The following is a 22,007-nucleotide window of genomic DNA, read 5'->3' on the forward strand; positions in this document are numbered from 1 at the left end:
CCAGAAGCACGATTCACGTCGCAACGGTGGAGAGCCACCGATATCATCACCAGCCTCTCGCAAGCAAAACCCAAATCACAGAAACACAAAGTCGAATCACACAATTATCTTCAACCGTCGCACTAGCGCCTCTCCGCAAGCTTCTCCACCGCGCCTTCTTCATTCACCTGTAGGAGGAAAACCTAGAAACAAACCAACTATCATGAAGTTCACCACATCCGCCATGAAGGAGAAACCCTATTCTCGCTTGACGGTACTGGAGCAAGCTTTTTCCCAATCTACAGATGCAAATCTGAAACCCTAATTTTTGGGTAAAGAAAAGGGTTGACACATGTCAAGCCCTCATTGGCGGGACCATCCTTAGTCAACTCTTGTCTTAGCCACGTTAGTCAATAACTGTCATGTAATTCACTTATTGGTGATTTAAACGTCGTTAGTCAAAAGGACTAAATTGAACGTAAATTACGATGTTTAGGACTACATTGAACATTTTAAAAAAAATTAGAACCATTTCGAACAAAGCTGACAAAAACTGGAACAAACAATAGTATTAAGCCTAACAATTACCGAATTTGACTATGATTGAATGATTGATCTATCTCGGTGAACCATTTTTTTTTCTCCACTGATATGATTGCATCCATCTCCTTGCAGTTCTTCATAGGCCATAAGCAACATCTCCTCTCCCTCACTCATAGTGCCCTCACTCACAGTGGGACATTCATATTTGAAATGACATTCAATAGTGAATTTGTTGAATGCTTTCATTCTGAAGACAATCACCAACAAAGTGACGTCCAGAGTCTTTGGGATTCATTGAAACAGAAATATCATGGCAATGCATGTGTTCAAAGAGTCCAGCTTCAACGACTCATAAGAGAGTTTGAGCTCCTTAAAATGCAAAGCAAAAAATGTGTTAATGATTACATTTCTAGAGTAATGATTATCGCAAACGATATCAGAAGAGTTGGTGAGGCTATGGAGGATGGTCACATTGTTGAAAATATTACGCACATTGTCAGACAAGTATAATTATATTGTGTGCTCTATCAAAGACTCAAATGATAAGATTTTATTAATAGACTGAAACAAATATTTCTTGGCCCTCAAGTCCTTTAGTCACTGCTCTTCATTGTACGTTGTTACACTCCTGTAAGGTTCTTCATAGTCTTGCTCCACTACTGTCCAATACTCCTTTGATCTCAACAAATTTTCCATTAACATGGACCAATGATCATAATCATCATAAAACCTAGGAACACTAAGGAAATTGTTGTTGTTAGCCATGGTGTTTTGATTTCTGAATATGAGCTGTGACACTAGTGTTAATCTTTAATGCTATTTATACGAATGCAGCTTTAAAGCTTATTATTTCAATGAAATGAATGACATTAAATAGTCACTACATGGAGAAAAATAGAAAACTAAAATGTGCTTAAATCATGACTAAAAATCAAGGACAACAATTCCTAAATAATAGATCTCCTTATTTAATTCAAAATAAACTACCAAATGCTCTTAGACATAATATGCTCGGTAGCACAGCGTTTCCGAATTCTGACAAACTCGATCATTCTACGGTTAATGATAAGTTCGACAACCCACTTTTCAAGATGTGAGAAGCTTAACAACATACCTTTAAACTATTGTAATATCCTAACACAAAGTTTCTCGTTTAAATATATATTAATTGTTTCGGGTATGGTTGAGATCTCTTACTCAAAACATTCAAAGTTGTATGTTTCATTATCCAGGTTACGTTGTTCTCTCTCTTCTCCTTGTCGTGGGCGTGGATACCTACCAAAGACACTCCGACGCTGTAGTTCGATTTAAATTACCCGTCAGACATATATTTATAAATATTATAATGAAGTCTTACTTATTAATCATCAATAAATGACATTATCCATATTAATTGTCAATCAACGACTATTATTCTCCTTAACTGTCTATTAATAACTATTATTGTCCAGATTAATTTTCAGACCCATCAGTCGTTTTCTCACTGAATGGTTAATTAGTCACTCAGTCCTTGACTAACTGGGTGGTCCTACGATACGTTAATAATTAAAAGTATAAAGATAAGAAAAAAAATTGAACTAAGAAAAAAAAATGCTAAGGTAATATATTATTTCTATTACCACTAAATCAATGTCCTTACCGTTTTCTTTTTGTTTTACAGCTCTTTGTTTTGACACTGTCAATACAAACACAAAGTATTGTTATAATTATTACTTTATGGTTAATATTTTATGTATCAGTCCTATCACATACGTGTAAGAGTCATTGGTTAATTATTATTTCTCTTATACTTTTAAATTTGTATATTTGTACAGGTACATATTGAATTGACCGAGTCTTTACATAAGGTGACATCAATAAACAATAATTTATACTAAATCAATCTTCATTTTTCAAAATTTTGAACCTCTGCATTAAATATGTTTCATTATCTATCAACTTATCGTTTCACACATTTAAATTTTTCTTCTTAACCATCATATCAACCTACAAATTATATATAATAATTACATGTAAATTACCTATTGAGACTTGAGTTAATATTATATACATCTGAAATAAATAATAATAATGGATAGATTGTATGTAACTTTTAGTCTAATAGAATAGTATTAATATGTCTATTATATTCACAATTTTCAACAAGCTACAAATCACATTCTAATACTAAGTTTTTGTTACGTGTATAATTTATAGCAAGAAACATATTATATAAACATTCTATTCAACATACACTTAAACGAAATATATTAGAATATTTGCATTATAATATGTAAATAAAAGTTGTATAATGTAAAAAGTAGACAAAATGAAACAATAATTATATAAGCACATTATGAAAGAATTATTTAAATTGTGGATAAAAATAACTAAAATATCCACATAAGAAGTAATTTACGCAGCAAAAGCTTTTTATATTTTAGAGTGACAATTTGAAAACAATAATGTGTAATAAGTTTATTATTACATGAGAGAGTTGTGAAAGTGAGAGTAGGAGCGCGACGAGAGTGACAACCACTTAAACAATGAGAGGACGACGATCACTAAAGTGAGGATGCGAGTTATAGACAACCATGCAGAAAGGGTGCAGTGAAGAAGAAATTTTGGAGTTTGGTGTAGAGAGAAGGAAAGTGTGAGTGCACCATCATAATGTTAAGGAGAAGGAGAAAATTATACATATTATGTTATATAGTAAAGAACCAACATAGTATCTTTATTTAAAATTTAAAATTAAAAATAATATAATATCTCGTGTTTTATGTTGGTATGTACAACTAGCATGAAAATCATTGTAATAAAGTGTTACCTTTCTCATTTTCTATGTCAATTCTAAGTATAACGGTATATGAAGTCTCGTTATATTCATAATTTTGTCACTGATTAACTTATTTTGTGTTGGGTATCTAAGTGTGAGTCCAAGTCTCACATTGGATAGAAATGAGAAAGTAGAGCAGTATATAAAGATGAAAGACCCGTTAACCCATTGTCTTAAGGTTTTGGGTAAAGATATATAATTGGCTCGAATGTTATTGGTGTTTGTGTATCCCACAGGGTAACTTCCAAAAAATCGAAGCATATATAAAGGTGGTGACATTTTTGCAATTTCAACGAACTTATACACCTCGGTTGTAGGGGAACCGAAGAATAAAGCCAAATTACCTCGGTTAAAAACAAAACCAAGATGTAATGTTTTGCCACTTTCCACCTAAAACTAGCTATTCAATTGACAACTTTTTGAAATTGCCCAATTGCCTCGGTTCTCTGACCAATCGAAGTAGAAAAGTTCTGTTCGAAAGGGGTAATTTACCCTAATCAGATTTCATTTTGAAAACCCTTGGCCCTAGGTATCCTTTCTCGCGAGCCTTGGATATCCTTCATTTCTTTTTTCTCTTTATCATGCGAAATCCAAAAGCTTGAAGCTTCTGCACTTTTTCTTCACCGCGGCAGACTCAACGTTGGTGGCAAGTGCGACGAGGCGCGGTGAGGTCGTCCTGCAACGGTGGCGTTTCTACGAGGGTTCAAACTCCAACTTCTTTCTTCTCTCTTCTTATATCGGATCCAGGCCATCACCGACAACCGTTCCTGGCACGATCTGCCGGTAGTGAAGGAAAACCTCGCAGCAGGCAAGGGGAAGCCGTCGCTGATGCGGACGTAGACGCGAAGAGCTAACGAGGAAGGATGGGACGATTTGGACAACGGGGGGAGTTCGGCGGACATCCAGAGCAGGTCAACTAGGGACTTCAGGAGCTTGAACGGCGCGGGTGTGCCGGCGAGGTCTAGGTGGACGAAGGACATCATGCGGTCGCAGCTGGAGGCCTCAGCGATGAACAAGGAAAACTTCTTCGTGAGGAAGATGGCGGAGAACGATTCGCGGTCTGAGGGGCTTTTGCCGTCGTAGGAGGGAAGTACGTAGGGTTCAAAGGCTATCACCATTAATTGCCAGAGAAGTATCCTCATTTATGGATCCGTTCATTACCCAAGGAGCACCCGTGAGGTATTGTTACTCTCAAATGTGCTTTAGGGTCCTCATATTTTCTTATTTTTCTCAAATGGGTCTTAAAGTTTCTCATTTTTTTGCGTTTTTAACTTGTGGGGTTCCTTTGTTTTCAGATGTTGCCAGATCTTATTTAGAAGGCCAAGGAGGGAGGGTTGGATGTGATTCAGACTTATGTTTTCTGGAATAGGCATGAGCCTTCACCTGGCAAGGTAACTTAAAGTACTAAATAGTGGTTTCTATTTTTTCTTTCTTGCATTGCTTGGACACTGCACGGTTAGTATGTGAATTGTGGAAATATCAATGTTGTTGCTTTCTTGATTACCGAAGTATTATTTTAAGGGGAACTATGACCTGGTGAAGTTCATAAAGTTGTTGCAGCAAGCGGGCCTTTATGTTCATCTCAAGATTGGTCCTTATGTCTGTGCTGAGTGGAATTTTGGGTAGTGAACATGTTCGTTGTAGTTTGTGCCTCTCAAATTATTTTTTTGTTCTTGGTGTTTTCCTTTATGCCTCGAAGTATTCAACTTCTAATCTAAAAAAAATGTTTCCCAGATTAACACTTGCAATAGCTTCTATTGTGATTATTTCTCTCCAAATAAGGCTTACAAGCCAATGATGTGGACAGAAGCTTGGACTGGCTGGTTTTTGGTGCCTTGTTTCTTATTTTTTTAGTTTCCATGAGAATGCAAATTATTTGTGCTTGAGAGAACAAATGCTCAAAGGTTGAAGGCATTGTCACACTTGTATATTTTGTGAATGAAATTGGTATACTTCAAAAATAACTCATCATTTCTTGTATACAATTTTTGGTTTCAATGCTTTGGAGCTTTGCCTAAATGACTGCTGATTAGGAAATAATCCCTCTCAGAAGAATATCATATCTTTGTCTATTAAACTCCCTCTGTTGCAGAAAGATTGAGGAAAAAAAATAAACCCTTCTATTACCTCGGTTCAACTACAAATCGAGGCATAAGACCCCTCTACTACCTCGGTTCACCAGTAACTGAGACCAAAAGTCTAGCGAAAAAAAAGTAAAAAAAAACACCATCTACTGCCTCAGTTGTATTTGAACCAAGGCAAAATCATACATCTTTTTGTCTTGGTTCAGAACCGAGACAAAAAGGAATAGACTTTTTACCTCGCTAGTATATACCTCGGTTACGGAACCGCTGCTTATGAGCGATAATAGCAGTTGTCGTTTCCCTTAACTGCACTAGTGCAACTAAATGAGACAATAATATATAAGTATACTGTAAAATAAATATTTAAACTATCATATTAAATAAACATGTGAATATAATTAGTTCAATATAAAAAATATGATAAAAATCATATTAAAAAGCAAGAATCACAATATAAGAGCTAAAATAGATAGCAATTAAATGTAAGTAGCAAATAAACTAAATGGAACAATAAACATATAACCCAACTAAATGGAACAAAAATACACACCATATTCACAAACAAATATTTAAACTATGAAAGCAAATCAACATGTCAATATAGTAAGTTTAGTGCAACCTTGTAATAAAAAGGAAAAAAAACCACAATGTAAGAATTAAAATATATACATAATTTTTTTTATAGACAGTTTAACATCTAAATAGGACAATAGAACTAAAATGTAAGAACTAAAATGTATATATAAAAATAATTAAAATTAAATAGTAGATCAATTAAATGGGCCGGCAAGCATAATGTAAAGAATGTCATCCAAATTTTAATAAAAAAGGATACACGAATCATAAACATTTTGTTCAAACTTTACTTAAAGGCATGAAGCATATTAACACATAAATAGCAAGAGTATTCATAGAGATGAACAATAATCTAAATATTACAACTAAAAACAATTTGAAACAACCCAAATAAAACTTAAATCATAACGTTTTATCTTTTCATCCAATCATTTTCATAAACATAGTTTTTTATTTTCTTAATGAAAGTCCAAACCTTTAAAATTAGAAACAATATTTCTCATTATATTTCTTAACAAAATACCAAACATCTTCGTTCAACCTTCGAAACTTCAATCATAAGTTTCTCACAAGCATTTGCTTCGTCTTCATTATAACAACTTATTGTAAGAAATGGTCACTTTAAACTTTTTTTCACGTGCTACAGCAATTTTAATTTTAATTTTTTTCGTACACAATATTTACACCATATAAGAACAATAAAGAAGATGAAGTCGAGTAATGTCGTAAATAAATAAAAAACAATAAAACTAAGAAAATAAACCGATATATATACACATCATAGTAAATCCAATAACTATAAGCAGCGAAAATGATAAAAAGAAGTAACATAAATAGTATGTCTCAACATAGTAACCATGGTAAAATGATACATTCCATAATTACAAGAAAGCTAAAACTACAAAAAGACCACCTTAATGTACAAATGTACAATAGTAATGGGCAATTTAATAATGTTCGAGGTGGCTTGTTTTCTTAGTTGTACAGTAGATACTGACCGTCATATTTGTGCCAACCACCTCCGAACACGTGGCATTTTCCATTATCTATTGTTTAATGAAGAGAAATGACAAAAAGACTTTGGAGTCAATCGTAACTTTCCTAATTTCCTTCTCAAATGTAAGACTAGGATGAAAAACTTCGTGAGACGAAATTAGAAATCCTCCTCAAGTCTTCTCTGTGATTTCGGCATCATTTCATGGTACTTTCGTTCTTTGGACCAAAACACTTTTGATAAATCCCTCCACAGAGATCAAACCTCGGACCAAGCTCAATTCTCCTTCTGCAAACTCAACGATCTGGTATTTGAATTTGAAGCCATGGATGACATAGTTGATTGGTCTGAACTTCCCCTAGAGCTATGGCCCAAGATCGGAAAATCTCTGGAAAATCACATGGATGTTGTGAGGTTTCGCAGTGTGTGTGAGTCATGTAGATCTTCTATCCCTCTCTCTCTTCCCAATTCTCCTTCTTTTCCTATGCAGATTCCTCAGCCCATGAACCAATCCATAGAAACCGTGCTCAGCCAAGCCACAGTCTTTGTTATTGAACCAAGCTTTGGAGCCTCCAACTTGGAGCCCTTGGCACCTTCTTCCAAAGGGTGGCTGATCAAGGTTGAAGAATCAAAGAATCATTCCTTAACTTTGCTTAGTCCAATATCCGATCGCAAAATCTTGTTCCCTCATGGCGCTACTTCTCCCATGCTGTGGAACTTGTTGGACTATCGGGTCACTGAGTTATGCAAATCATACACCATTCACAGTCGCTTATCTGCCACTGTGAGCAAAGTTGTGTTCTTTCCCAATTCCCCTTGGATTGCTGTTGAGGATTCCATGGCTTGTTGCATCTTTTTGGAGGGGAGGTTGGGGTTCTTGAAACACGGAGATGAGAAATGGACTCTTGTGGATGACAAAAACTTCTTCTACGACGATGTTATCGTGTTCAAGAGTCAGTTTTATGTCACTGACAAGTGGGGTACCATTTCATGGGTCGATACCTCTTCCTTGAAGTTGGTGCAGTTTTCTCCTCCGTTGTGTGGCTTTGGGAACAAGAAGCATTTGGTGGAGTCATGTGGGAGTCTCTACGTTGTTGATAGGTTCTACGAAAGTGAACCCCCCAGAAGATGGAACTACGTTGGACGTGCGGATCGTGATGCTGCAGTGGAGTTTTTCAAGGTTTATAAGTTGGATGAAGAGTGGGGAACGTGGGTGGATGTGAAAAACTTGGGGGATAGAGCGTTTGTTTTGGGTAAAAGTTGTAGTTTCTCTGTTCCTGCCAAAGAGATAACGGGGTACCAAGAGAATTGCATCTATTTCACAGATATCTTTAACGTTCGTGCGTACAACTTAGAGGATCGTAGTATTGTGGCCATTGACTTTGATCCCTGCATTGACATGTCTCTGTGTCCTAACTCATCTTTGCTCAGAATTGGAGGACAAAATCAGCTTCGCAATAACTGAGTTTAAAAGTACACTGCTTCCATTTCTCTTCCTTTCTATGTTTCTAGTTTAGTTAGTGGTGTCGATCTTACCGAATATGTACACATAAAGGCCCTGTTAACTTGATGGTGTTTATTCATTTGCACATGATGTTTATTTCTGGATTACTCTACGGCTTCCAAAAAGCTAGTTCATTCAATACTGTTTGTGCTGTAACAGTAATGTACATTAGTTCAATTAAATATTTGGATATTGCACAACTCCAATTCTTTCTCTCTGTGAACACATAATCACCCTAGACAATTAACATGCATAATTTTTCTGTGTATCTCTTCCTATGATCTGTTTTGAGCACTTTACTGATACAAAGTGATACTTATTTTGATCTCTTTGCTGTAGGATATAAAGTGCTAATAGGTTTGATAACTATACTGAGATATGAGCTTTGTTGACGTAACGCAACTGTGCAAAGCTTTTGTGTGGACCCTCTCCCAGAAGAAGTGCAGACACACTACTGTTTGGCATACAAAAGGAGTTTTATCTTGAGTTGTGGAAAATCACTTTTCCTGTTGAGAAATTATCGGTTCATTTGCCGAATGACCCCATGTCACAAATTGGTTGAGATGAAAAGCTATAATACAACTGGTTTGTTCTACGTGATCTGATAATTTTGACTCTGTATCTTATTACAAGAATCAAGAACAAAATAGTGGTATTTGTTCCACTTAGTGTATAACGAGCCTGTGTTCAAAAGTGATACATCTTCTCTTGCTACAATCAAGTACGTCTGTCTTGATTCATGATAAAATGAAAATCCAATTTTCAGTTCATATAAAAAATGGGGAAAGAAACTAAATTTAGCTAACAAAGATATAGCAACCATATTAGGTAAAAAAAAAAGATAAATGAACAGTGTATGTTAGCCATTATTGCACACTGCTGGATATTCAGTTGCAACTTCATTTGACCTTCTGATATTTTTGTTGGAATGAATAAGAAAAATGAAATTAATGAATTGAGTTTAAACGGCCCTACTATGAAACTAGCCAAGTCACAAAATATATATGAAAAAACAAAGTCAAGAAAGGCAACCTATGTGGAACACTTGGCCATCGTTACAATGAAGCGAACCCACCTGGGACGCTTTTATCGTGATATGTCTCCGTTTTTGTAATCTTCTGTTATGAAACACGTTAGATTAGTTCCAAGAATTTCCACCGTTTCATAATTTTGTTTTTAAGCGGATATTTGATTAGACAGGAATTTAATAGAGAATGAAAAAAAAAATGTAACAAATAAAATAGACGTTGCTTGATTAGAAAGAAAGAAAAACACAAAAACTGAAATAAAGATTATTTATATTAAAAATAAAAAAGTATTTATTATTAATGTTTTCTATTATTATGAAACAAAAGACCATCGTATTATTGCGTGTTCAACAAATTTTCAGTATCTTTCTATTCTTTTTTAATTTATGGCGTGAACTCTTTCTAATTTTTCAGACTATGCTTTCCTTTTTCGTTCCTTTTAAAACTACTGGTTCCTCTTATGACTTTTTTTTTTCTGTAGTGGCATCTTTCATATTTTTAATTGCCATCACTAGATCTATATATATTTGATTTCTTTACCTTTTTATTGTGGGTGCAATTTTTTTATTATATTTATTTGAAAAAATATAATTTTTTTATTTAAAAAATATAAAAATAAATATTTAAAACTATAGAAATAAATCAAAATGTTGTTAAAAGTAAAAATATAACAAAATATCAAATTTTTAATTGACATTTATAAAATAGAAAAAAAATATTAAAATTCATTAAAAGAATCATTTAGAAAACATATAATAATAAAAGTTACAGCCTCTCTATGAATTTTGTTTTTAATTTTAAGAATTTTGAGTATTATAATTTTTTTTATTTAATAAATATTTTGAAATGGATATTTTAATTATTGAAAATGATTAAATATAAATTTAAAATGTTTATAGTGCAATGTAAAATTTTATTATTTAAAAATTAGTTACGAGTAAAAATTAAAAACAATTAAATAATTTTTTAAGTTATTGGTTTCTTAAATTAAAGTTAATAAAAACTCAGTAGAATTCGGCTCCTTATAAATTAAATTCTGATTTAAAACAAAATCATGTTATATATATATATATATATATATATATATATATATATATATATATATATATATATATATATATATGTCGTAAAGTATGTTGTGTTAAAAAGAAAAACTCCATTTATGTAAAAAAAAATTCAAAATACTAGAAAAAAAATTTCAAAACATCTTCACGTTTAAATAATTAAAGACAATAGTATTAAATTTTTAAAAATATTTCTTTACATTTTCATATTTAAATACATTAAATATAATCAAATTTATTTCAAATATCTTAAATTGTTATATTTTTTTATCTTATATTTTATATTTCTTCTAAAATAAAATTTTATAAATAAATTTCTATACTTTTTCTATTTTCAAAATTTCAATTAAAAAATTCTACATTTTGCTATATTTTTTAATTTTTACTTTTATATTTTTTTTCTAAACAAAACATTTTTAATAAATTTTAATACTTTTCTATTTAAAAAAATTATAAATTTCAATCAAAGCATTCAACATTTTGTTATATTTTTACATTTCTATATTAATATATTTTTTCTAGATAAAATTTTTAAACAAAATTTCTATACTTCTATAATTTTAAATATTTATTTTTATATTTTTTCTAAATAAAAATTTATATTTTTTTCAAACAAAAATGACATGAAAATTACAGTAAAAGGAAAATATAGAAATAAATGAAAGAGACCACCGAAAGGAGAAAGTGTCCTCTTTCTTTACGAACAAATGTTAAGTCGCCGCGAATCTTTTTAGACAATTCACTCTTAATTTAATTTTTAAAATTAATATTAGCAATTAATTGGTTCTCGATAATCAATACTACAGAATTAAAAAATTACTATTTAAATTTAACTATTATTTTCAATATATATAAAAGTTGATTTTGTTTTGTTTGAATTCAATACCAAATGACCAAAGTAGAATAAAATTAAGGTCTAAATTGACGACTGAGGAATACTAAATCGCACACCAAATTGACCTGTACTTATCAAAGTCAAGGATCAGACTGACATATTCCTATCATTCGAAATTAAAACATCCACATCTATATATTTATTTGACATGTCTAAATTCTGATATTATCTAAATAAATGACCAATATTATTTTTAATATATAATAAAAAGTAAAACACGACTAGCCAATTTTTTTTATCCCACTTCTATTGAAATAATAGCTGTATAGTTATAACTTATAACAAAAATATATACTAAATATCTTCATAATATAAGAATAAGATATCCCACTTCTATTGAAATAATAGTTGTATAGTTATAACTTATAACAAAAATATATACTAAATATCTTCATAATATAAGAATAATAATAAATATTATCTATTTAAAATTCTGTGTAATGGAACATGATGAGGTGTGTCCATAAGAGACGCAACTGAAAATTATTGGTGGATAGAGCGAAAATAAATTTTATGATCTAACATCCACACTTTCAGATTCCACGCAATCTGCACAGTACTTTCAGAGTGAACCTTTAATATATCCAAGAAACTCAGGTTGTAGGTTTTTTCATTGTTTATTAGTGTAATTTCAAATTAAAGTTATCCAAATAGATAAATTTTAAAAATTCTTTTATTTGAGTAAGTTGTTTTTATAATACTATTCCATTTTAAAAAAATTATGTATATATAATTTCATTTTAGATTTCAGAATTTTTAAAATGAAATCATATTGGTTTAAACTATTTTTGTGGTGATACTCGTATAGTAGTGGTGGTCGTCGGGATGTACGACTGTTCTTTGTCGTGGTGGCACAATTCCTCCTGGCGACAACTCAGGCGTGGTGGCACTCAAACAGTAGTTGTTTGTGCGTGTTTCAAATCTTAGAATCACGTTCATAGTGATGGTTTGTGGTCGTTGTTGGAAGTCTCATAATGACTAGAGATAATACCAAATTATAATATATAAGTAGTGTGCAATTCTCACCATACAAGCCGGTTTTGTGGGTTGAATTAAGCTTAAAATCAATTTCTTAATATGGTATTAGAACCATATTTAGAGTCTATTCTAGCGAGATCTATGTGGACATTCTGTTATATCCGTTGTCGGGTTACTATCGGATCACCCACTATCGGACTACTCATTAATTCTACTTTCACGCTCGATATGTCTATACTTCAGCGTGAATGGGCTGTGTTCGAAGTCCTATATCAACTAGAGATAATGTCAAATTATAATATATAAGTGAGATGCAAATCACACTATACAAATCAATTTTGTGGAAGAGTTAGGCTAGGTATGCTGGTTTGGATGGGGTTGTTGGTTCTAGCTGACAGGGAGGCACGCGTTTTGGCATCTTGATGCATGCCATTATGTATTTATTCATCTTTTAAATTCAAATCCTTTTTCCCATGCACCATATAAGTGCATTAAAGCAATTCCAGTAGTGTTATGTTTCTTTGATATTATGGGGTACGTTTCTTTGATTAAAGCATATTATAGGGTCATTGTATTGGCATGCGTGCTGTTTGGGAATTGAAATCTAAATGTCCTAATTGTTTTGTTTTGAATGACATGTATAATTAGGATGAATACGTGTGTTTGGAACAATTGAATTTTAATTGCATTACGTGTATGAAGTGTAAAATCGATTTGAAGTGAGCAACAATTGGAAACACGGTAACGTGTATGATTTGTGAATTTGGAATTCAGTGGTTTGATTGAAAAATCAAAACCCACTTTTAGGTGAATGAGAATTACATAAGCAATTTATTTTATTATATATATATATATATATATATATATATATATATATATATATATATATATATATTTGATTTTGATATATAAATATATCTTGTTTTGGTACATAAATAAAAATATTCAAATTTTAGTAGTTTAACATTTTTTATGACCTTGAATCAAGAAATCGTCAAAGTGACATTTCTTTAATAGATAGTTTGTTAGAAATGTTAAATGTTTGTGTTTATGTATATTATACGAGTATTGATTGGATCAAAGAAAGATTAATATTTGGTCGGATTACATACACATATTGTAAGTCCCTGAAAATGACATGTAGAAGGGAGAGACAAATATCTCAAATAAGGAGATTGAGCATTTTTATAGAAATTTCCAAACCGCAACTCATCTCATTTTTCTCAGAATCTATATCTCTCTAAAAACTCAAGCCTCTATCTTTTCTCCTCCTTCTCTCTAGAAATTCTTCATCTCCTTTCATTTTTTCTCAAACAGCCATCGTTTAAGCAATCTAGGAGTCAAGATCATTTTCTTCCACTGATCAAAATCAAGCGTAGAGTCGATAAGTTCATCCTCTTCTTAGAAATTTTGTTTCCTGGCACATGCAAGCCAAGTTTCTGGTTGCATGTGTTCATCAACTTCTTCTTCTTAGATTCTGATCAATTTTTCTGGTATTTTGGGTTGGTACATTACCGCAAATCGGCGAACTGTAGGTTCTTGAAAATTTTGGTGTTAAGAGCAAATTTCTGAAGTGGTAGAGTTGTTCGGTCCAGTTAAGAGGTAAGGGAAGTTAGTTAATTTAACTGTTTGATGGATGATGTATGAAAAAGGTTGTTGATGATTCTGTATGTGTGAAATTGAATGAGTTGATGTTTGGTGATATTTGTGTGGACTATTATATGTTATGTTCATGAGGTTTGTGATGCTGTATAATTTTGGTTCAATGACTGAGTAAATTGTGAGTGAATTGTGAGGAAGTGTGATGGTGAAATTGAGAAAAATATTTAGTTTTGGTAAATCTAGTTGGTTCACAAATTTGCAGAAGTATTTGTAGAATTAGGTAGAAAACTGAGCGTTCGTTGTTGACCGCTCGTTCATGTTCAAATACTCGGTCGTTAATTGAGTTCGATCTCTTTAGTCTTACCCGTGCATGATCGCTCGGTCTTAGGTGAGTGGTCGGTCTCCTAGTCATAATCGGTTTTATATTAGCGATCGTTCTTAGTAGGTGGTGGGATCTCTTAGTAAAGATCGGTCTTGTACTAGCAGTTATGCTAGTGTTAACGCTCAGTCGTGTACTAGCCGTTATGCTAGTGATAGCGTTCGGTCTTGTACTAGCGCTCGTTCTTGGTAGTGCTCGGTCTTGTACTAGCGCTCATTCTTGGTAGTGCTCGGTCTTGTACTAGCGCTCGTTCTTGGTAGTGCTCGGTCTTGTACTAGCACTTGTTCTTGGTATTGCTCGGTCTTGTACTAGCGCTCGTTCTTGGTAGTGCTCGGTCTTGTACTAGCACTCAGTCTCTTCGTAGTACTCAGTCTTGTACTTAGATTCAATTTTAATAGTGTTCGACTTAAGCTAATAGTGTTCTGCCTAAGTCAATAGTGCTCGACCTAAGCCATTAGTGTTCGGTTTAAGATAATTGTATTCGGCATAAGCCAATAGAGTGCGGCCTAAGCTAATAGTGTTCGGCCTATTTCAATAATGTTCGGCCTAAGCCAATAGTGTTCAGCCTAAGTCAATGGCGTTCGGTCTAAGTCAATAGTGTTCGTTCTAAATCATAAGTGCTCGGTATAAGTTCAAGTGTTTGACTCCTGCTTAAGTCTTACTCTCTAAATGACCATTCGGTCATGTTCACATGTAGGGAGAGTTTCTCCCGTTCGGTCTTGTCTATAGGTTGTGTTGATCTTTTTTGTTTGGTCGTGCTCAAGGGTGGGGGTTGTTTTACTATTTTGTGTGATTTTTATTTAAGGATGTTATGGATGAGGAAGTATGATACTTCTAATGTATTGTGAAGGTATAACGAGATATTTATAATATGGATATGAAAGAGAATTCCAAGGAGGAATGTCTCGGTGGTTGATTTTAATGTGATAAAAGTATGAATATGGATATGTTGAGCTGGCGTTCATCCTGACATTCTAATGGTCACCGAGTCTCAAGTAGAGAATGGTGACGCATGTGGTGAGAATAGCAGGAGGCCTAGTCGCGTATAGCTTGGGGTTCCAGCTAATGGACTAAACTCATGTTGTAGCTTGCGGTTTCTAGCTACAGTGAGGGATGAAGGGCTAACCTCGTGTGGCGGCTTGGGTTTCCAGCTATGGTATTCGTGAGGTTTCCAATTTACCTTTTCACAAGTGCAAGAACGATCGTAGCTACATATTCATACAGTCTGGACAGTCAGAGTAAAAGTGGTCGGTTATAACATGCTTGTATGATTTCTGTATATGTATGATTGTATTATATGTTTGTCTGAATTATATGTTATCATAGTTAATTAAATTACACTAGCTTACCCTTATTTCCTGTCTTGTCATGTTGTCCGCTCGGTCGTCTTTGTAATTGCAATGATCGCCCTATGGGTGTGAGCATAAGGTGAGGATGGTTCTCTAGAGCAGGCGCTGATAGGAGAGGATGGTTTCCGTTAGAGTAAAATCGTTCGGTCTTGTGCTTGTTTTTATTTTTATTCAGTATAGGACTGTTCGGTTGATACACCTCTTGTATGACCGATCAGTCTGTTCTTATGGTTGTTTTAGTATAGGTTTCTTTAAAGTTTTAAATTTATGGTTATATTTAGGATAACTGTAAGTTAATTTTATTTCATGTAATTGTTCTAGTTTATTGTAAATGTAAGGACTCTTAAGTATAGTTTAAAGCTATATTTCTGGGATGTTACACACATCTAATAAAAAAAGTGTGATAATTGTAAGGTTTTGCTTGTCAATGATAAATAAAACTAAAGATAGGATTGTTATTGGACATGCTTTAGTATCAATGTTTGATCATTACACCAAGATACTCCTAATAATTAATCTTATCGTCCAAAGATTTGATATTGATGGTGTATTAGGTATCTTGAGATCAGTTATCACTAGTTTACTATATGGGTTTAATTCCTTTGTTTCTCTTATTCTAAAAACAACTACAATTGCTTCAATATCTATTAATATAAATTCAGTTTCGGTCCTCAATGAAAACATTTTTAAGGACGAGAACATGGAGATAATTCTTGGCTGCATGGATCTCAACCTTGCATTAAGGATTGAGAAAACTCTTTCTCTTACATACTCAAGTACCTCTGACGAGAGGAAAAAATATGAGAAATGAGACCCCTCAAATTGCATGAGTCTCATGATCATTAAGCATAGCATTCCAGAGATCTTTAGGGGTGTTATTGTACAAGAAGAGGAGGGACGAAAGTAGACAAGGGCAAAAGGAAGACAAACAAGATGATAAATGTTTCTTTTGTAATAAAGTTAGACACGTAAAGAAGAATTGTACAAAATATTATGCTTGGTGTGCAAAGAAAGGGCTGCCTAAGCTACCGAAAGCCAATTGATTCTAAAAGATGAATATATGTTGGAGATGACAAATCGGTGGAAGTGAAAGTTATATGACATTTTAGATTATTATTGTGTATTAGTTTTTTATTTGTATTTGAAAAGATAATTTGGTTGTATCCTTATTTAGACAAAATTTAGTTTTAGTTTCTTATGTTGACAAAAGTAGGTTATTTATGTTCATTTGGAAACAATGAGTTCATATTATCTTTAAATTTAAATGTTGTTGGAATCGATTTACTTTTGACTAATGATAATCTATATATACATGATACAGTGAATTCCAATAGTGAATCCTTAAATACGAAATTGCGTGGTACTAAGTGTAAATAGAACAAAACAATGATATCATTGACTATAAATTTTGGGGGGGGGGGGAAGAATAAGGTTAACGACTATCTTAGAGGAGAAATCAATGATAATTCTAGATCCTATTCATACAGTTTCTTTTGATGAAGCAAGTCTAAAACCTTTAGCAAGTTAATAATCTCTACAAGAACAAACTCAATATCCTTAAGAACTTGTGCTTCATGAGCCAATATCTTTACGAAGATCCATGAGAGAAAGAAAAAGTGTTATTCCTGATAATTATGTGATATTTCTCCAAGAAAATAAGAAAAATAATGGTATGATGGAAGATGACCTAATCAACTTTCATCAAGCCATGCAAGATCCTAATTCAGAAAAATGGATTGAAGCAATGAATGGGGAGGATATGTCCATGCAAGACAATAAGGTTTGAGAATTTGTCCCATTACCATAAGGTGTGAAACTCATTGGTAGTGAGTTAATATTAAAGACTAAGAGATTTCAAAGGTAATGTGAAGAGGTATAAGGTTCATCCTGTGGTGAAGGATTATACTCAAAAGGAAAGGACTGACTTTAAAGAGATTATCTCTCTAGTTTAACCGAAAGACTCTTTTAGAACAATCATTACTCTTGTTCACATTATGATACAAAAGTCTTGAAGTTACAGACAAAATTTTACCGATGAAAATATATATGTTGTAAATTTATCTTAGTGACGGATTTTACGGACGGAAACATTACCGATGGAAAAAATCTATCGGTAATGTATATAACTTTTTACCTTAAGATCAACCTTAGTGTATTCTAAGATTATCACATAGTAGCCATGTCGAAAATGTGCTTAAAAGGTTTGGTAGGTAAGATTGTAAATCAGAAGGTACTCCACTTGCTAAAGAAGACACATCCAATCTCAATCAATGTGCAAAAGAAAATTTGGAAACTTAAGAAATGCAAAAGATTCCCCATGTTTCAGTTGTAGAGAGTTTGAGGTATGCCTAAGTATGTAGATGTTCGAATATAACATACATAGTTAGGGTATTAGGTAAAATATTAAGCAATTTAGATAATTGGAAAACAACCAAAAGAGTTATGATGTATTTCAAGAGAACAAAGGATTATATGCTCATATACAAGAGGTCACACTAGTTAGAGATCATTGGGTATTCTAACTTTGATTTTTGCAGGATGCCAAGACATTTTGTGATCCACTTCAGGTTACATTTTCATGCTAGCTGGTGGTGCGGTTTCTTGGTGCAGTACCAAGAAAAGCCTTACGACTTCATCCATTATGGTTGCTGAATTTGTAACATGTTATGAGGTATCAAAATCAAGAAATATGTTTGAGGAACTTTGTCACAAAGACACATTATGGAAGGAATTAAAAGACTACTTAAGTTATACTGTGACAACAAATAAGTTGTATTATATTCTAACAACAACAAGAGCTCGAGCAAGTCAAAATACATTTACATAAAGTTCTTGGTAGTTAAAGGAATGATACATAATGCACAAAATTTCATAAAACACTTATGGATAAACTTCATGATAGCAGATCCTCTTACTAAGGGACTTCCATCCAATGTCTTTCATGAGCATGTTGCTCATATGAATGTTTTTCTATTTTAGGAATCTTTGGTTTAGTGAGAGTTAGTCACTTTTATTGTGTTTTGTATTTTATGTTCTATGTTTATTTTTATGTAGGCATACATTGTCTTTTGGACATATTTGATTTTATAAATATATGATTTATTATTCATAAATTACACTCTGGATATTAAGGTATTATATGGATCTTATAGAGATAAAGTAAGTACTAGTTGGAAATAAACGTGTAGAAATCACTTTCACTTAATTTTCATTACACATTTTATGATGAGTCTATGTTATTTGATTCTCTCAACATTAATCATCATTGTCAAGTTTAGTTGCGATTAATGCAATGAAAGACTGTTTTGGTTTTATATGTGGATGTAATCAATGGACAATATATATAATTAAATGTGTTAGGGTCATTATATTATTAGCTAAAATATTAAAGTGATTTAATTAATTATATCTATATCTAAGAACATATATATCATGAAATACTAACTATGTAGATATAATATACAATATTCTAATTTAATGAAGGATCAAATTAAGAATATTAAATTTTTAGAAAAATTAATTAACATATATTATGTAAAAGGGTTAGTTCAATATGTGAGCAAGTTACTATTTCTAAGGGATATAAGAATTTTTTAATTAATGAAAGACTGAATTGCTTATTGTTGATATGAGTGGATAATCTAATAGAAAAAACATAATTATGAAAGTTGACATTCGAAAAATAGTTAGCATTTACCAAAAATAATTCTGTAAACATTGATTAAAAAGACTTTCACTAACATGATGAAGAAATAACCTTGAGTAGGAGGAATATAATATCAACTGAAAAATAACCCATTAAAATCCTGACTTACATAAAAATAAGGGAAATGATACTTCGACAACCAGTTTTGACAACATTTTGACACGGGCCACGTGTCAAAATGCCATTGGTCCAGGTGGAAAATGATTTCAGAATTTTATATGACGTGGAAATGCACTCAAGTGGCAGAGAGGTTTGAAATTGGAGGGTTTCATTTTCAGTTTTGGCAATTTGAATTTGGGGCATTGGGAGAGAGAGAAGAGAAGGTTGAGAGAGAGCGGGAACCCTAGAGCGAGAGTGTCGTCGGAGTCCGTCTTCCTCGGACCAGTTCCTCCGACCACCCACGAGTTCTGCCGGAGTCCGTCTTCCTCGGACCATCCAGGTGTGCCGCCGGAGTTCGTCATTGTCCGATCAGGCACGAGTTCCGCCGGAGTCCGTGTTGGGGCATTGGGAGAGAGAGAAGAGAAGGTTGAGAGAGAGCGGGAACCCTAGAGCGAGAGTGCCGTCGGAGTCCGTCTTCCTCCGACCAGTTCCTCCGACCACCCACGAGTTCCGCCGGAGTCCGTCTTCGTCCGACCTATAGCGTTCCCATTGAGGGTCGCCGCAGGTCCGTCTTCGTCTTCTGTTCGACCCAGCCACGACTGCCGTCGGAGCTCGTCTTCTTCGACGTATACCGTTCTGATTGAGGGTCGCCGCAGCTCCGTCTTCGTCTTCCGTTCGACCCAGCCAACCAAGCGCGCGTTTTCAACGTCCGTTCCTCCCACCCTCTTCGTTCGACCTATAGCGTTCCCATTGAGGGTCGCCGCACCTCCTTCCGTTCGACCCAGCCAACCAAGCGCCCGTTTTCAGCGTCTGTTCCTCCCACCCGCTTCGTTCGACCTATACCGTTCCCATTGACGGTCGCCGCACCTCCTTTCGTTCGACCCAGCCAACCAAGCGCCCGTTTTCAGCGTTCGTTCCTCCCACCCTCTTCGTTCCCTGTGTCGGACCCACTGGCAATCGTGTTCATTAAAGGTTTGTTTATTTGTATTGAGTGGAATGAATTTGTAATAGATGTATGATGTTGTTTATGTACGATGTTGCTTATGTATGATATGGTGTTTGTAAGGTGTACAAATATGACATGTTGGATGGCGGTGGAATGTGATTTATGTATGATGTTGTTTATATTTTTTACAAATAAAAATTTATTTATTTATCAATAAAAAAATAATTAAAGTGCATTACAGTAAAATAAAATTCTAGTGTAGAAAATAAAATGACGTGATATTAAAAAGGTGAAAAAGTCTAGAAAAGAATTTTATATTATTATCAAGTTAACGCTATCGTGCTTCAAACTACAAACTGAGACATTTATACAAATTTTGGATAGTCAATGGAATAACAAAAAATTTAATAAAATCATTAATGATATATGTTAACAAAAATGAAATATATATATATATATATATATATATATATATATATATATATATAGTGTGTGTGTGTGTGTGTGAACATCCATGCAGAATGAAGACAAAGAGTGACATTTAAAGTTGCAAAATTATTGGTATGAAAATATTTCAGAGCGGTATTTCTCGGATAAAATCAAAAGAAGGTGAAAGCAAACTAGAATGTAGAAACACTTGCGTGCAATGCTACTAAGGAAGCATAATCACCTTCATTGCTCACTAATGCTTCATGTGTTCCCTTCTATGCTATCACACAACTTTTTACTACTACAATTAAACCAACATCCTTTGTAGTGGATAACCTGTGAGCCACTACTATTATGGTTCGATTCACCATAACACGCTCTAGTGCATCTTGAACCACTTTTTCAGATGCATCAAATGCACTAATGGCCTCATATAGTAGTAATATGTTTTGTATTCTTCACTATTCTCGTGCAATTTCCACCCATTGTTTCTGCCCTCCAGATAGTTCAATCTTTCTTTCCACTACTATTGTGTCGTAATCCTGCACATATAAATATTGATCAGACCAATGCATACATTATTCATAACATCCTACGGTGTCTTAAAAAACTAGTACAATTTTTTATTTTTGTGCATATGGTTGCAATAGTCTTAAGAGATGTGAGGTTATAAGACACTCTACATTGCATTTTATAAACATTTGCTTACTATTTCAAAGAGGGGAGGGGAGAGACAAATGTATAGTGTTATAACTAAGTCTTCGTAAGTCATTTTTCTATGCCTAAGAAATCTTCTTTAAAATTTAACATGATGCACCTTATCTTCCTTATACCCAAAGGCTAAAAAATCACATCAATGAAACTGGTTAATAATTTAAAGTTGTAAATAAAACATTATTAGAAACAAAATATTTTAATATCTTTATAATAAATATGTTGTGTATTCCATCCACTACGGCATGAATGACTTTAAGAAAATAAAATTCTTCACTCTTATCACAAGACTCACATGCTTTCTAGACATTAAACAAAACCCC

General features: G+C 33.3%; 1 protein-coding gene across 1 annotated transcript; it reads left to right on the forward strand.

Annotated features, from left to right (window-relative positions):
• The first annotated feature begins 7,015 nt into the window (after positions 1 to 7,015).
• LOC124840637 (F-box protein At2g26160-like) lies at positions 7,016 to 9,188 on the forward strand. The gene is made up of 2 exons (XM_047316722.2): positions 7,016 to 8,464; positions 8,835 to 9,188. The coding sequence occupies exon 1, from the start codon at positions 7,317 to 7,319 to the stop codon at positions 8,454 to 8,456; it is 1,140 nt and encodes a 379-aa protein (XP_047172678.1). The 5' UTR covers positions 7,016 to 7,316; the 3' UTR covers positions 8,457 to 8,464; positions 8,835 to 9,188.
• Positions 9,189 to 22,007: the final 12,819 nt, after the last annotated feature.

This window comes from Vigna umbellata, chromosome 1 (assembly GCF_029865625.1).
Source record: "Vigna umbellata cultivar VRB3 chromosome 1, Vumbellata_1.0, whole genome shotgun sequence".
Classification (NCBI taxonomy): domain Eukaryota; kingdom Viridiplantae; phylum Streptophyta; class Magnoliopsida; order Fabales; family Fabaceae; genus Vigna; species Vigna umbellata.

Excerpts from the sequence above, each read along its gene's own strand:
- LOC124840637 (XM_047316722.2), top strand. The coding sequence starts at position 7,317 with ATGGATGACATAGTTGATTGGTCTGAACTTCCCCTAGAGCTATGGCCC.